This window comes from Primulina tabacum, chromosome 14, assembly GCF_025594145.1.
Source record: "Primulina tabacum isolate GXHZ01 chromosome 14, ASM2559414v2, whole genome shotgun sequence".
Taxonomy (NCBI): domain Eukaryota; kingdom Viridiplantae; phylum Streptophyta; class Magnoliopsida; order Lamiales; family Gesneriaceae; genus Primulina; species Primulina tabacum.
The window spans coordinates 10,641,466-10,658,322 of NC_134563.1; the positions used below are offsets into that span (position 1 = coordinate 10,641,466).

At 39.9% G+C, this 16,857-nt stretch overlaps 1 protein-coding gene across 1 annotated transcript; it reads left to right on the forward strand.

Annotated features, from left to right (window-relative positions):
- The first annotated feature begins 787 nt into the window (after positions 1-787).
- On the forward strand, positions 788-2,808 carry LOC142525324 (protein ASPARTIC PROTEASE IN GUARD CELL 1-like). Its single transcript, XM_075629584.1, has one exon. The coding sequence runs from the start codon at positions 1,165-1,167 to the stop codon at positions 2,638-2,640; it is 1,476 nt and encodes a 491-aa protein (XP_075485699.1). The 5' UTR covers positions 788-1,164; the 3' UTR covers positions 2,641-2,808.
- Positions 2,809-16,857: the final 14,049 nt, after the last annotated feature.

A 16,857-nucleotide genomic window follows, 5' to 3' on the forward strand; every position in this document is an offset into this window, starting at 1 on the left:
TCGACCAATTGAAATCTTAGAACACTAGGATTTTGATTTTTTAATTTAGTGTTTTATGTGATTTGAGAGTTTAGAGTTTTTAGGACTGTTGTTTTGAAAGTAATTAGGCCCATTAATCCAAGGTACATTAGGCCCATTAAGGCCCAATTAAATCTAAAATAAAAGTTTACAAAAATCGTTTTAAAAAATAATAACTTTCGGGTCCATAAAAGTTTTTTGTTTGACTAAAGTCGGCTTCCCGGATAAAATAAGTTTCGACTCGTAAAATAAGTTTGACTTCAACATTTTAGAAAATTTTACTCCTATTTAATCATACTATCGAACCTTAAAAATATTTATCGAAAAATATTTTCATCTTGGTCGTCCCCGATCTCCTTTTCCCAGCCTAATATCGAATATCCGGACAAAATCCTTATTTACATGAAATCATACAATTTAAACATTTAACCATGTAAAATATATCATTTAAACATTTCAAATCAATTAAATAAAACAAATAAACAATTTAAATAATTTAAATACATGATATTTTCGTATATTGATTTTTGGACATTATAAAACCAATCTTTTTATCTCCGTCACCCTTTGTACAAAATCAAGAACTCATTCATAGATACTTATAATTGAATTAATAATTCAATTCAAGAATGGTCGACCAGCATTAATTTCACATCGACAAAAACACATGAGAGGCAATAAATATTTAAACGAGAAATGTAACAACTCCTAGAAATGTGTTATGAAGTAGTGAGATTCGTGTATCATCCAAGAACCATATATCCAGATCATCTACAAATTCTAAAAAATATTCCAAAATCGAATTGCTCAACACCCTATCCCATTCATCTCGTGATAGCCATCTCCAATTTTGCCAACCAATCACCCCACACACCGCTCTCCACAATCAATTGTCAAAAGCTTTCGTATTATATGACACTGATACTTAACCACATGTTACGCTATAACTAACTACACAGACTCTTTTCATGACGTGACAGAACTAATCGCAGAATCTAATCTAACTATTTAACCTTAGGAATATTGTTATTCAAAAACAATATTAATGTTGGAAACCATACATTCAAAGCTTGTGTCTCTTCTCTGTCCTCTTCAACTCCTTTGGCGATCGATATAAAATCCACGCTACTGGACTGTAAGTCTGCAATGGAGAAAATGGGACTTCTTCTCGCCGTTTTCTTTTCATTTCTCTCCATTTTCTCCTCTCCGGTGCTGTCAAGAAAACTCGCATCCAGCTCAAAAACCATGCTTCTTGATGTATCTTCTACTCTGAGAAAAACCCAAGATTTATTGTCGCTCAACTCCCAAAATTTGGTGCACTCGAGGCCCGACGTAGAACAACAGAAACCCATTGTTTCTTCCGGTTCATCTCTGAGTTTTCAGCTGCATTCTCGCTTGGGAATCCGTCGAAGTTCTGATAAAGACTACAGAGAACTCACGTTGGCCCGAATCAACCGTGACTCGGCCCGCGTCAAAGCGCTTCAGACCCGGCTAGATCTGTTGAGTTTAGGTATAAAGAAAGTAGATCTAACGCCACTGGAGGAAGAATTGGAGGATGAGAAGATTGAAGTCCCGGTGATTTCGGGAACAAGCCAAGGCAGCGGCGAGTACTTCTGCCGTGTCGGAGTTGGCAACCCGCCGACCCAATCTTACATGGTGCTCGACACCGGAAGCGACGTCAATTGGGTGCAATGCGCCCCCTGCGCGGACTGTTATCAGCAAGCCGACCCGATTTTCGACCCGGTCCAGTCCACTTCCTTCTCCCCCCTCACATGCGACACCCAGCAATGCAGGTCGCTCGATGTCTCCGAGTGCCGTAACGACACGTGTCTCTACGAGGTTTCCTACGGCGACGGCTCTTACACCGTCGGAGAATTCGTGACGGAGACCTTCAGTTTCGGCAACTCCGCTGCGGCGAACAACTTATCCATCGGTTGCGGCCATAACAACGAAGGTTTATTCGTCGGAGCCGCCGGATTAATCGGCTTAGGAGGCGGCTCTTTGTCTTTCCCTTCGCAAATTAACGCTTCCTCCTTCTCTTACTGCCTCGTGGATCGCGATTCGGATTCCGCTTCAACTCTCGATTTCAACTCATCACCCCCGCCAGACGCCGTCACAGCTCCATTACTTCGGAACTCCAAGCTAGACACCTTTTACTACGTAGATTTGACGGGAATCGGCGTCTCCGGTGAGCTGTTAACAATCCCGCCGGCGACTTTTCAGGTTAACGAGAACGGAGACGGCGGGGTCATAGTTGATTCAGGAACGGCCGTCACTAGATTGCAAACGGCGGCTTATAATTCCCTGCGAGATGCGTTTAAGGCGGGGACGCGAGATTTGCCGTTAACTAACGGCGTTGCTCTATTCGACACGTGCTATGATTTGAGCTCGAGGCAAAGTGTGGAGGTCCCAACGGTGTCGTTTCATTTCTCGAACGGGAATGAGTTGAGTTTACCGGCTAAGAATTACCTGATACAGGTTGATTCAATGGGGACTTTCTGTTTGGCCTTTTCTCCGACGTCGTCTTCTCTTGGGATTATGGGTAATGTCCAGCAACAGGGAACACGTGTCAGTTACGACTTGGCTAATTCTTTAATAGCGTTTTCACCCAAAAAATGCTAAAATTGCATTTGAGTCGTCCTTTTTATTTTTATTCCTGGGATTTTAGATTTTAATTAATTAGTTTTGTGCGCCAACTAGCATGTGTGTTACTGCAACTTTTGTACCTCTGTTTTGTATTGCAACTTGTAATGTAAAAATTAGTTGTAATTTATATTCTCGATATTGTAATTTATATTCTCGATATTTTTTAAAAAATGAGAAGCTACTCATGTTTGAATCATTGAGATTTGTTTAAAGTTTTGGACATTATTTAGTCTATATCTGGAATAGAAAAATTCATTGGAATTTTTTTATTGATATGCTTCAGATCTAGAAAATATTTTAGTTTACTTTTTTTTATGGATTCAGGTTGATAGTTTTGAATTACGGTTTAGTTTTTTTTAAAAAAATCTTCAGAAATTTGAAACTATAAGGTGTTGGGTACAATAATTGTCTCTGCTTGGTAGAACGATCGAACCGTGGTGATTGAGCTGTTGTACGATTTAAAAAATTTGAATTGCACCATTACCACCAGCTATAGCTTTTGGTAAAACGGTAAGCACTCAGTCCTACAATTGATATCAGAACCAAGGTTACGGGTTCAATCTCATTGGTTGCATGAAGTGCAATTATTGGGAGGGAGATTGTTGGATGCAATAATTGTCTGTGCTTGATATAGGGATCGAACCGTGGTGCTTGAAATATTGTGTGGTTTAAAAGATTTGAGTTGCACAATTACTACAAGCTATAACTTTTGGTAAAGCGGTAAGCACTCGGTCTTACACAAGATCGCCACGCAGTTTCTACATCGTTCCAGCGCTGAAAATTTGTGATTCCCAGAGATAAAGTTTTTAGGATATCAGGACAGTGTCGAGCGCGTGGGGAATTCCATTCTGGGCGCGCGACGTGGCCTGCCGTGCAGAGTCCAGCGCATGGGCCCTCCATGCGCGGATGAGCGTGATTTAGAGGGCGCCCCCTACGCGCCGTACGGAATTTTTCGGGTTAAAAAATTTAACGGTTCAGGTTTCTTCGGTTTAAAGATAAATTTTGTTAGATGTAATTTAATTGTGGTGATCAGAGTCAAAACCAGTAGGCCGTAATAGCTAAATCAGTAGACAGTATAAATTGACAGAAGCAGTACCTTTAAAAGTACTTATCGACTTATAAAAGCAGAAGCAGAACTAGGCTTATAAAAGCAGAATCAGAACTTAGAAAAGCAGAAGCATAACTTATCACAACTTAACGTCTTTTGCTTGATCGTTTCAGTCTTAAATGTTACCGTTATTTTACCTAGTACTAAGCATTAATTGCACCATTAATGTTGTACAAAGATATTTAACGCTCCTTACTAGTTTTGGTATGAAACAAGACCGATTACTCTCAAGCTTTTTGTAGGATCCTTTTTAGATGATAAAGCTGATTCTACTCAGAAGTCACAGAAGCCGTTTTTTATTATAGACGTTGGACTCAAAGTTTTCTATATATAAGGGTCAATCCTTTATAGAAGAAGATTATTAATATTATCAACGCATCGATCATTCCAAAGTTAGTTTGAGCTATCAACAACTACTACTTATCTTCAAGCTCAACATACAGAAAAACAACACACGCTTTAAAATAGACATCTGATCTTTTGAGATCATTTTGTGCTGTTGTTTCTTCACCTCTTCAAAAGCTATACACTTTACTACATCTTGTTGAGAAAAGTCTGTAGTCTGAAAATAGTATTTTCCAGAACTTTGCTATATTATTACATTGTGTTATGTGAAACTAAGAGTTTCTGTAGAACTACGTATAAGCCATGCATAATTCTAGTGTTTAAATATGATTTTATTGCATGAGAATTTAAATTCTTTTCTTTAAAGAGAATTTAAATCGTTTTCTTTAAATTTAATTATTTTATTGCAGTAGTTTAATTGTTACCTTTTCAGTTAATTGAGTGAGCCTGGACTGGAATTGGAGTTTGAGATAAAATTTAATATTAAGAAATCATTTCTAAAATTTATTTAAGTTAAATAATAAGTTAATTCAATGCAAAAGAATGTTTTAGGAATTATCGAAGTAAATTAAATATTTAGTCATGCATGCAAGATAAGGGTATTCCTTAATTAAATTATTAATTCACTAAAATATTTAATGGGTATGTAAAACTCTAAAGAAATAAAATACAAGATTTAAGAAATATTTTCCTCCCATTTTACCATTAATTTTCGGCCACTTTGATTAAAAGATTTGAATTTAATTAACAACTCACCATTTTATTTCTTTCCTTAATCTTTTCTTGGAGATAATTCCTCACCATTTTAAATCCTCATTTAATTAATAATTAAGCAATTTTCCTACCCTACTTTACCTAATAAAATCGGCCCCTCCTTTATTTTAAAAATTTTTTATTAGTTGGACAATCCATTTCTTTATTATCCTTCATTAATCTTTTTGGAGGTAGATTTTTCCCCACTTTTAAATCATCATCAAATAATTAATTAAGCAATATTTCTCCCTTGTTCCTAGACCCCATGATCGACCAAGTACACCCTAGAATTATCCTTCAAAATCTTTGATATCAACCATCTAACAAACTAGAAGATAGAAAGATTGATCTTGCCATTCTATCCCACTTTATTTGTAGACTTTCCCTCATTTTCCTAACCATTTTCTCCCCACATTTTTCCACCGAAAATCAGAGGAAATTTCAGAGCAAAATCGAGAGCGAACCATAGAGAAAAATCGTGAGAAATCGAGAAAGAAAACAAGGAAGCGAAGCACTCCGTCTCCTCCGCGCCGCGTCTCGTTTTCAATTGTTTTTCGTTCAAACAATTCCAGGCATGCATATGTTTTCTTTTACTCTTCAATCAAGCCATATAGGTGTTTTTAAACATCACATATACATGATTTTTATTGCAAGAAAAATCGAAATACAGATCATTATTTTTGAAAACATGGATGCAGATTTTCGGCCTTTCCTTGTGCTCCTCACAGTTTCATTGTTTGTGATTGTTTCAGGTGTTGGCTTGATCCTAGGCTCCCAAGGCTGCATCTAGACATCTACTAGGACATGTTAGGACCATGTTAGCCCATTAGTTCAAGCCCCACGCATGCTGGAAATCAGAAATGACAGCAACTCCCCAAGCATGCCCCTTTTGTGTTCGATTTCTCATGTTGCTGTCAAATGAAGATGTTTCTGATCTTGGATGCCCTAGGGGCTATAGCCATGATTAGAACATCTCCTTGATATGTCGAAGACGTGACCAAGTCGCCCTTTTGAGGCTTGGTCCATGATGGAATCGGTTTTCAAATAAAAACACAAGAACAACTCCTTCGTCCCTTCCCTTTTTCCTGCATGTTTATTTTCGTGTATATGGTGTTAGTGTGGATCTTGGTTGGCTCTTTAGCAATTATCCATGGTTCACACCATATCCCTTGATGTCTAGATCATGCCATGGCCAATCAAATGGCCACTGGAATGACACGGGACAGCAAACGAAGTAATACTCCCCACGCACGCAAGGGTGCTTCTCGGGTGGGAGTTTCGATTGTTACTGGTATGGTTCGAATTGTGGCTGGCCTAGGGCCCTTAGCCATGGTTCAAAACATTCCTTAGGATGTTAGTAAGAGGTTCTGGTTGGTGGTTCAAGCCCCAATGGCCATTAGCCTTGCAAACGACGCAAGGAAACCAAAGTGCCGCTGCTGTATTTCGGTGACAGCATGTTGTGCTGCGGTTCAGGGGTGTGTTTTGAGTTCTTGGTGGGCTTTTAACCTATGGCCTTGGACTGGACAGTAACTCATCGAGTTAGGAAGGTCATGTTTTTGGCCGTTCGTGATTCGGCTAAGTTTAGAGGTCGTACAAGAAATTACGGTGCGATGTGCCAAATTGACTCTCGGAAGAGCGTTTCATGTTTTGGCCTCCATTCATTAAAATTTCGACTTGTATCATTTTAGGAGCATTATTTCATAATTTTAGGCGTATTTTAATCATGACTAATTGATGGTTCAATGTTTGTTCGGGTTGGTAAGAAGTCATGATTAAATACTAATTCGTTGGGCGTAATTGTGTCGTTTTCGGATTTAATTACAAAGTTTGGTTAAGAAAAATTATTTGCATATTTTTCATGTTAAATTTAGGTCGCAGCGAGCCTGGGAACGATCCTATCCATGTGGTAAAATAATACAATATATTTAATTATGCCATTAAATTATATTACGTGCATAAAAATATAAATATTCATTTTTGAGATTTATGCGATATTGCTTGTGGCCACTTCACTATCATGAGATTATTTCTTCACCCGGTGTTCACTTACCGGTTCAGTTCAATTCAGTTCCTCCCAGTATACTGTGGCATTAGTCTGATCAGACGATTACTACATCACCCGGTGGTCACTTACCGGTTCAGTTCAGTTCAGTTCATGGGGCCACTAGCGTAGAACATAATCTCAGCAGAAAATTTATGACATGTTATTTTATGACATGGCTCGATTGAGCAAACATTCAACTTATGATTTCCAGTTCAGTTATGCACGTATTATAATTACTCACGACATGATATTTATACGTTATGCCAGTCTCATGATAATTTTATGTTGCATGAAATTTTACTATATTTACTTGTTATTTACGATCTATGCATGCTGAGTCTTTAGACTCACCAGACTTGATTGTTGTAGGTACTGATGAGGTCGGGATCGAGGGCGGGGACCAGTGAGCTATCTTGGGTCAGCAGTAGTGGAACCCGAGGACCTCATTTCAGCATTTACCATTTTTATGCTAAAACATTTTATCTTTTGTTGGATTATTCTTTAATTGTTATTTTGCAAACAAATATTTACTTCCGCTGCTATGTTCAATACTAAACTTTATCTATCAGTTGAACTTTGAATGAGACATTTTAATTATTTAATGAGGCATTTTAATTATTTAAAAAAAAATTTTTTAATTTTCCGCAAATTTTCAAACACGAATTTTCGGGCCTTTATAGCTGGTATCAGAGCCTATATTCTTGTAAAGGGGTATACTACTACTGACCACGAGAAGCTCATGAAGTCACGCCTTCGGTCTGTAAGTTCTACATTTACGCATTTTATTTAAAGCATGAATTATTTAACAACATGTTTTCATGAAATATTTTACGTCCAGATTTTTATTTTTCAGTATTTAAATTTAAATAAATTATGGAATTATGCATGTTGGTTACGTATGGGTTGTGTATGGAACAGTATGCCCCCTAGACGCATTCTCGAGCGCGCTAGAAATGATGAGCCTCGCCAAGAGGACGGTGAGGAGCAGAGACAGGAGAGGCAGAGACCTACACCCCCTCCACCTGACATGAATGCCCAGATGCTAGCTGGGATGACTCAGTTCTTCGCACAGTTTGCGGGGAACCATGCTGTGGCAGCCAGGCCGACAGGGCCCGAGGCTACTTATGAGCGCTTCATAAAGATGAGGCCGAAAGAGTTTTCAGGGACGTCTGATCCCATGATTGCCGAGGGCTGGATCAAGTCCCTCGAGGTTATCTTCGAGTTCATGGAGCTTGGATATGCAGACAGAGTTCGATGTGCCACCTATTTATTCGGAGGAGATGCCCGATTATGGTGGGAAGGAGCACCAATAGCCATGAACTTGGCTACGCGGAGCTGGACAGGCTTCACGGAGGTATTTTACTCCAAATATTTTACTGATGAGGTGCGTTCCACGTTGACCAGGGAGTTCATGACCCTGAGGCAGGGAGATGAAACTGTTACGGAGTTCATCCGTAAGTTTGAGAAGGGTTGCCATTTCGTGCCCCTAATTGCGAATGATGCTGGAGCAAAGTTGAGAAACTTTCTGCACGGACTACGGCCGATCTTGCGACCGATTCCAGTACCACACCGCCCTCCTCCTCCTCAGCAGCAGCATCAGAATAAGAGGCCTTTCCACGGCCCAACCCGGAACAGAGGCCAGCAGCAGCGGGGACGCGCAGTCCCTAAGACTTTTGAGCATCCAGTCTGTCCTAAATGCACACGCCGCCATGCTGGAGCGTGTATGTATGGCTCAGGGAAGTGTTAAAAGTGTGGTAGCCCAGACCACATACTGCCGCAGTGCCCTCAGAGGAATCTGCCTACCCAAGGCAGAGTTTTTGCTCTCCATGCTGCGGTGACGAACCTAGAAACCATGCTTATGACAGGTATCTTACAGCTTTAAGTTTATATTTGAATTTCAATGTTTTGGGAATCGGGATAAAGATTTTGAACTTAGAATTGCGATAGGATTGCATGCTCTACTCAGTATTATTTTCGGGATTAGGTTAGGAGAACGTTGACCTTTACATGTCTATAAGTTAGTTCTTGTGATTATCGGGTTCAGCTTAGTGTTCCAACCTTTCAGGGAGAATTTTTATATCTGGTTCCGCTACGAAAGCCTTGATAGATTCAGGGGCTACTCACTCGTTTATTTCGGAGATCTTTGCTAATTTCCTCAATGTCAAGACCGTTGGGCTAGATGTAGCCTACTCAGTAGTATTGCCTTCGGGTGAGGAGATGTCAGCTACCAATGTGATCCGAGATATAGATCTTGAGCTTCATGGTAACCTAGTTTATGCGGATCTGATCGTGTTGCCGATGCTAGAGTTTGACATCATATTAGGCATGGATTGGCTATTGCGGAACAGAGTATTTATAGACTTCCAGTGGAGATCTGTTCTAGTCCGACCGCCTGGGATGACGCAGTTCTTATTTGAGCCAGACAGGTACTTTCCTATACCGCGCATTTTACCTTATGTCCAGGCTAGGAAACTCATGCATAGAGGGTGTCGGTCACTTTTAGCAACTTTTATATCTGTCCCCGAGGCACCCAGTCAGTAAGCCGAATATGTTCCTATTGTTAGAGATTTCCCAGACGTTTTTCCCGAGGACGTCTCTGGTATGCCACCCAAGCGATAGGTGGAGTTTTCTATTGAGCTTATGCCAGGTACGGCTCCGATATCCAAAGCACCGTACCGACTAGCACCGACAGAGATGGCAGAGCTTAAGAAGCAGATTCAGGAACTTCTTGAGAAGGAGTTCATTCGCCCGAGTTTTTCACCATGGGGCGCGCCAGTCTTATTTGTGAAGAAGAAGGATGGCTCTATGAGGCTTTGCATTGATTACTGGGAGTTGAACAGGGTTACAGTGAAGAACAAATACCCACTTCCGAGGATTGAGGATTTGTTTGACCAGTTCCAAGGAGCTTCGATATTATCTAAGATAGATCTGCGTTCCGGTTATCACCAGTTGAGGGTGAAAGATGCTGACATTTCCAAGACTACTTTTTAGGACTCGTTAAAGCCATTACGAGTTCCTTGTGATGCCATTCGGTCTGACGAATGCGCCCGCGATCTTCATGGATCTCATGAATCGCGTATTTCAGCCGTATCTTGACCAGTTTGTGATAGTATTCATAGACGACATTCTCGTCTACTCCAAGAATCAAGAGGATCACAGCATACATCTGACCACAGTGTTGCAGACCTTGCATAAGCATAAGTTATTCGCAAAGTTCAGTAAGTGCGAATTCTGGTTATAGAAGGTGGCATTCTTAGGCCATATTGTTTCTAGCAGCGGTATTGAGGTAGACCCAGTGAAGGTTGCAGCAGTCAGAGATTGGGTTGTGCCGCAGAATGCATCAGAGATCCGCAGTTTTCTTGGGCTAGCAGGATATTATCGGAAGTTCATTAAGGGATTCTCCTCTATTGCCGTTCCACTCACATCATTGACAAGGAAGAATGCTAAATTTGTGTGGAGCGAGGAGTGTCAGAAGAGCTTCGATACTTTGAAGCAAGCTCTTATCTCAGCACCAGTTTTGGCCATGCCGTCGGGGCCCGGAGATTTTTTGTTGTATACCGATGCTTCGAAGCTCGGTTTGGGCGCAGTATTGATTCAGCATGGGAAGGTGATAGCGTATGCTTCTCGTCAGCTGAAAATCCATGAGAAGAATTACCCTACCCATGATCTAGAGTTGGCCTCCGTAGTTTTTGCCTTGAAGATTTGGAGGCATTATCTGTATGGAGAGAAGTGCCAGATCTTTACCGACCACAAGAGCCTCAAGTATTTCTTTACGCAGAAGGAGCTGAACATGCGTCAGAGGCGTTGGTTGGAGCTTGCGATGGATTACGACTGTGACATTAGCTACCACCCAGGTAAAGCTAATGTAGTTGCGGATGCATTGAGCAGAAAAGTCGCAGTGATGGCTCATTTGACAGTTTCGAGACTCTTTCAGACTGAGATGCAGAGGTTTGGTCTAGAGATTTATCCTCGAGGTAGAGTTCCCCGTCTATCTACCTTGAATATTCAGTCCTCTCTTCTAGACCGTATTCGCAGTGGTCAGTCAGCAGATGAGCAGTTGGCAAAGTGGATGCAGAGAGACGAGGCCAAGGGCAGTGTCTTGTATACAGGGAACGACGGCATTGTGAGGTATCGAGACAGGATGTGGGTTCCTAGCATTGATTTTCTCCGAGCAGATATTCTATCAGAGGCCCACATGTCACCGTATTCTATCCATCCAGGGAGTACAAAGATGTACAAAGATCTGCAGTTATTGTATTGGTGGTCGGGAATGAAGAAGGACATCAGACGGTTTGTATCCGAGTGTCTGACTTGCCAGTTAGTGAAAGCGGAGCATCATAGACCAGCAGGCCTGCTCAAGCCTCTTCCTATTCCCGAGTGGAAGTGGGAGAATGTTACCATGGACTTCGTGACCGGTTTGCCGAAGTCAGTCAGAGGATCAAATGCCATCTGGGTGATTGTAGATCGTCTTACCAAATCAGCTCACTTCTTGCCTATTAAGATGACTTTCACCATGATTCAGTATGCAGAATTGTATATCCGAGAGATAGTCCGACTGCATGGCATTCCCGTTTCTATCGTGTCTTACAGAGACCCCAGATTCACTTCCTCGTTTTGGAAGAGTTTGCATTCGACCATGGGTAAGAAGTTGCTGTTTAGCACAGCTTTCCATCCGTAGACAGATGGGCAGTCAAAGCGAGTTATTCAGATTTTGTTGGATCTTCTCCGTGGTTGTGTTATTGACTTCTCAGGGAGTTGGGAGTTGAACTTGCCATTAGTGGAGTTCACCTATAAAAACAGTTTCCAGTCATCTATAGGTATGGCTCCGTTTGAAGCACTGTATGGCCGTAAGTGTAGATCTCCTGTTCATTGGGATGAAGTAGGGGAAGTGCAGAGTTGGGTCCAGAGATTATTCAGCAGGCTGCCGATGTAGTAGTCAAGATCCGTGATAGGATGAGGGCTGCTCAGAGTCGACAGAAGAGTTATGCGGATCCGAGGAGGAGAGACCTAGAGTTTGCTGTGGGCGACCATGTCTTTGTGAAGGTGGCACCTATGAAAGGTGTCATGCGATTTGGGAAGAAAGGAAAGCTCAGTCCGAGATTCATTAGACCATTTGTGATCCTCGACAGAGTTGAGACGCTAGCTTATCGTGTGGCTCTTCCGCCGAATCTGGCCGGAGTACACAATGTGTTCCACGTCTCTATGCTGAGAAAGTATATGGCGAATCCTTCACATGTCTTGAACTTTGAGCCGTTGCAGCTTACTCTGCACCTGTCTTATGAGGAGAGACCAGTGCAGATCTTAGACAGACAGGAGAAGAAGCTTCGGAACAAGCTGGTTAAGCGAGTGAAAGTCAAATGGCTCAGCCATTCAGAGGAGGAAGCTACGTGAGAGTCTGAGCCAGAGATGAGTAGTCGGTAACCCGAGTTATTCGGTGAGTTTTAATTTCGAGGACGAAATTTCTTTTAAGGGGGGAGGGTTGTAGAACCCGTAAATTAGACTACGTATAAGCCATGCATAATTCTAATGTTTAAATAAGATTTTATTGCATGAGAATTTAAATTCTTTTCTTTAAATTTAATAATTTTATTCCAGTAGTTTAATTGTTACCTTTTAAGTTAATTGAGTGAGGCCAGACTGGAATTGGAGTTTGAGATAAAATTTAATATTAAGAAATCATTCCTAAAATTTATTTAAGTTAAATAATAAGTTAATTCAATGCAAAAGAATGTTTTAGGAATTATCGAAGTAAATTAAATATTTAGTCATGCATGCAAGATAAGGGTATTCCTTAAATAAATATATTAATTCACTAAAATATTTAATGGGTAGGTAAAACTCTAAAGAAATAAAATACAAGATTTAAGAAATATTTTCCTCCCATTTTACCATTAATTTTCGGCCACTTTGATTAAAAGATTTGAATTTAATTAACAACTCACCATTTTATTTCTTTCCTTAATCTTTTCTTGGAGATAATTACTCACCATTTTAAATCCTCATTTAATCAATAATTAAGCAATTTTCCTACCCTAGTTTACCTAATAAAATCGGCCCCTCCTTTATTTTAAAAGATTTTTATTAGTTGGACAATCCATTTCTTTATTATTCTTCCTTAATCTTTTTGTAGGTAGATTTTTTCCCACTTTTAAATCACCATCAAATAACTAATTAAGCAATATTTCTCACTTGTTTATAGACCCCATGATCGACCAAGTACACCCTAGAATTATCCCTCAAAATCTTTGATATCAACCATCTAACAAACTAGAAGATAGAAAGATTGATCTTTCCATTCTATCCCACTTTATTTGTAGACTTTCCCTCATTTTCCTAACCATTTTCTCGCCACCTTTTTCCACCGAAAATCAGAGGAAATTTCAGAGCAAAATCGAGAGTGAACCATAGAGAAAAATTGTAGAACCCGTAACTTAGACTACGTATAAGTCATGCATAATTCTAATATTTAAATTAAAGTGATTTTTATTGCTTGAGTATTTAAATTTAATTATTTTCCGTAGCAGTTTAAATTTTTATCATTTCAGTTAATTCAGTGAGGCCGGACTGGAGTTGGAGTTTCGAGATAAAATTTAAGATTCAGAAAACATTTCCAGAATTTATTTTAGCTAGCAAGTAAGTTAATTTAAGTAATGAGGTTTAGGGATTTATTTAAACAACTTGAGGAGAGTAGAAAGTAAGTTCATTTAAGTTCCAATAATTAATGGGTTAATTCACTAAATTATTTAAAGAATAGGTAAGGCTTTAAAGGGTTATAAAAATTTACTAAATAATCAACATTTCCCCTTCATTTTATTGTGTAAATTTCGGCCCCCTAGATGATTAAGCAATGCCTTGCCAACTCATCATCTTTGACCCATTCTTTGTTAAGTTTAGCATGCAAACCTTTTTAATTATTGATCAACCTTAATTAATTAATATTAGAGCTTATCCTAACCTAGTCTAGCATGAGAGAATCAGCCACCTCACCTCCTTTAACACCCCAACAAAAATTTGATATCAAACCATAATTCAAATTTCAAATTTGTAGACTTGGTCTTGTTTTGTTCCCTATATTTTGCACCCATCTCCCTCACTCCCCTAACCAATATTCTCCTCCCCTATCCACCGAAATCAGAGAGCATTTTCAGAGTGTAAACCGTGGGATTCAGAGCTAAAGCAAGAGAGGAAAAAAAAAAATTCAGTAGCAAGCTAGGTAGAAAGCGCTCCACCTCCTCCGCGCCGAATCGTCTCATTCTTTCGTTTTTCTTTCAAACGAAACCAGGCATGCATATATTCTTCCTTGACTCTTCAATCAAGTCCTAATAGCATTATTTAACATTACATGATCATGTTTTGATAGCCAAAAAACCGAAATATATCAAGCAATTTTTAGAAAAACAAATATGCAGTTTTCGGATTTCATTGTGCTCCTCACGGGTTTCATTGGTTTTGATGGTTTCAGGTTTGGTTCGATTCCAGGCTCCCAAGACGACATCTAGACATGTAATAGGATGCATTAGGACCATGTTGGTCCATTCATTTAAACCAATGTTCGCTGGAAAGCAAGAAAATGACAGCAACTCCACCTTTTGTCCATTTGAGTTTTCGAATTTCAGTTTTTTTGCTGTCATATAGGAAATGATTCTGATCATGGCTGCCACAAGGCCTATAGCCATGGTTAGATCACTTTCCTAGCATGTCTAAGACGTGACTAAGTCGCCCTTTTGGAGGCTTGGTCCATGGTGAATCGGTTTTTACAAAATAACACAAGAAAAACCCCTCCCCATTTCGGCTTCCTCATGTTTATAGCTTATATGTTTCGAAAATGATAGAATGGTGTGGATCTTGGCTGGCCTAGGGCCCTTAGCCATGGTTCAAATCATTCTTTGGGATGTTGGTAAGAGTCTATGGTCGGTGGTTCAAGCCCCAATGGCCGGTAGTCTCGAAAACGACACAAGAAATACGATTGCACAGCTGCTGTAATTTGACAGCAAGTGGTGCTGTTGTTCTCAGGCGTGTTTCGAGTTCTCGGTTGGCTTTTAGCCTATGGACTTGGACTGGACAGTGCCTCATCAAGTTAGGAAGGTCATGTTTTTGGCCGTTTGTGATTCGAATCATTTTTGAGGTCGTACGAGAATTTACGGTGCGATGTGCCAAATTGACTCTCGAAAGAGCGTTTCATGTTTTGGCCTCCATCCACCTAGATTTCGACCCTCAGCATTTTAAGGGTATTACTTCATCATTTTAGGCGTATTTTGATCATGACTACTTGATGGTTCGATATTGGTTCGGGTTGGTACAGAGTCATGATTAAATATGAAGCCGTAGGCGCAATTGTCTCAGTTTTCGGATTTAATTGCATAGTTTGGTCAAGTAAAAGCTATTGCATATTTTTCATGGCATATGTAGGTTGCAGCGAGCCTGGGAGCGATCCAATCCATTCAGTAAAATTATTGCAGGATATTTAATTATGTTGATTAATTATATTACGTGCAAAAATATTCATTTTGAGATTTATGCGATATTGCTGGTGGTCACTTTACTATCATGATTAAACCCGGTCTCCAGTTACCGGTCAGTTCAGTTGTTTCACCCAGTATACTGTGGCAGTAGTCTGATCAGACGTACATTATTAAACCCGGTCGCCAGTTACCGGTTTGGTCGCCAGTTACCGGTCAGCTCAGTTCAGTTCAGTTCAGGGACCACTTGCGTAGATCATAATCTCACCAGAAAATTATTACATGCTATTTCAGTACAAGGCTCCAAGGAGCAAACATTTTCACTATGATTTTCAGTTCAGTTATGCACGTATTATAATTGCTCATGACAAGTTATTTTCACATTATGCCTCATGACATGATATTTTTATCCCATGCAAAATTTTACTATTTATTTACTTGTTATTTACGATATATGCATGTTGAGTCTTTAGACTCACTAGACTTGATTGTTGTAGGTACTGATGATGTCGGGACCGAGGGCGGGGATCAGTGAGCCAGCTCGAGTCGGCAGTAGTAGGACCCGAGGACCTCAGTTCAACATTTATTATTATTATTTGATTGCTCAAACATTTTGATTATTGTTGGATAAACTTTTACTGTTATTTGGAAAATGTTAATTTCTTCCGCTGCCATTTTGAACATCAAAATTTATATATCAATTCATTTATGAATATGGCAATTTTAATTATTTAAAAATAAAATTTTAAATTTTTCCGCAAAGTTTCAAACACGGATTTATAGGCCTCTATAAAAATCGTGAGAAATCGAGAAAGAAAACAAGGAAGCGAAGCACTCCGTCTCCTCCGCGCCGCGTCGCGTTTTCAATTGTTTTTCGTTCAAACAATTCCAGGCATGCATATGTTTTCTTTTACTCTTCAATCAAGCCATATAGGTGTTTTTAAACATCACATATACATGATTTTTATTGCAAGAAAAATCGAAATACATATCATTATTTTTGAAAACATGGATGTAGATTTTCGGCCTTCCTTGTGCTCCTCACGGTTTCATTGTTTGTGATTGTTTCAGGTGTTGGCTCGACCCTAGGCTCCCAAGGCTGCATCTAGACATGTACTAGGACATGTTAGGACCATGTTGGCCCATTAGTTCAAGCCTCGCGCATGTTGGAAATCAGAATGACAGCAACTCCCCAAGCATGTCCCTTTTGTGTTCGATTTCTCATGTTGCTGTCAAATGAAGATGTTTCTGATCTTGGCTGCCCTAGGGGCTATAGCCATGATTAGAACATCTCCTTGATATGTATAAGACGTGACCAAGTCGCCGTTTCGAGGCTTGGTCCATGATGGAATCGGTTTTCAAATAAAAACACAAGAACAACTCCTTCGTCCCTTCCCTTTTTCCTGCATGTGTATTTTCGTGTATATGGTGTTAGTGTGGATCTTGGTTGGCTCTTTAGCCATTAGCCACGGTTCACACCATAC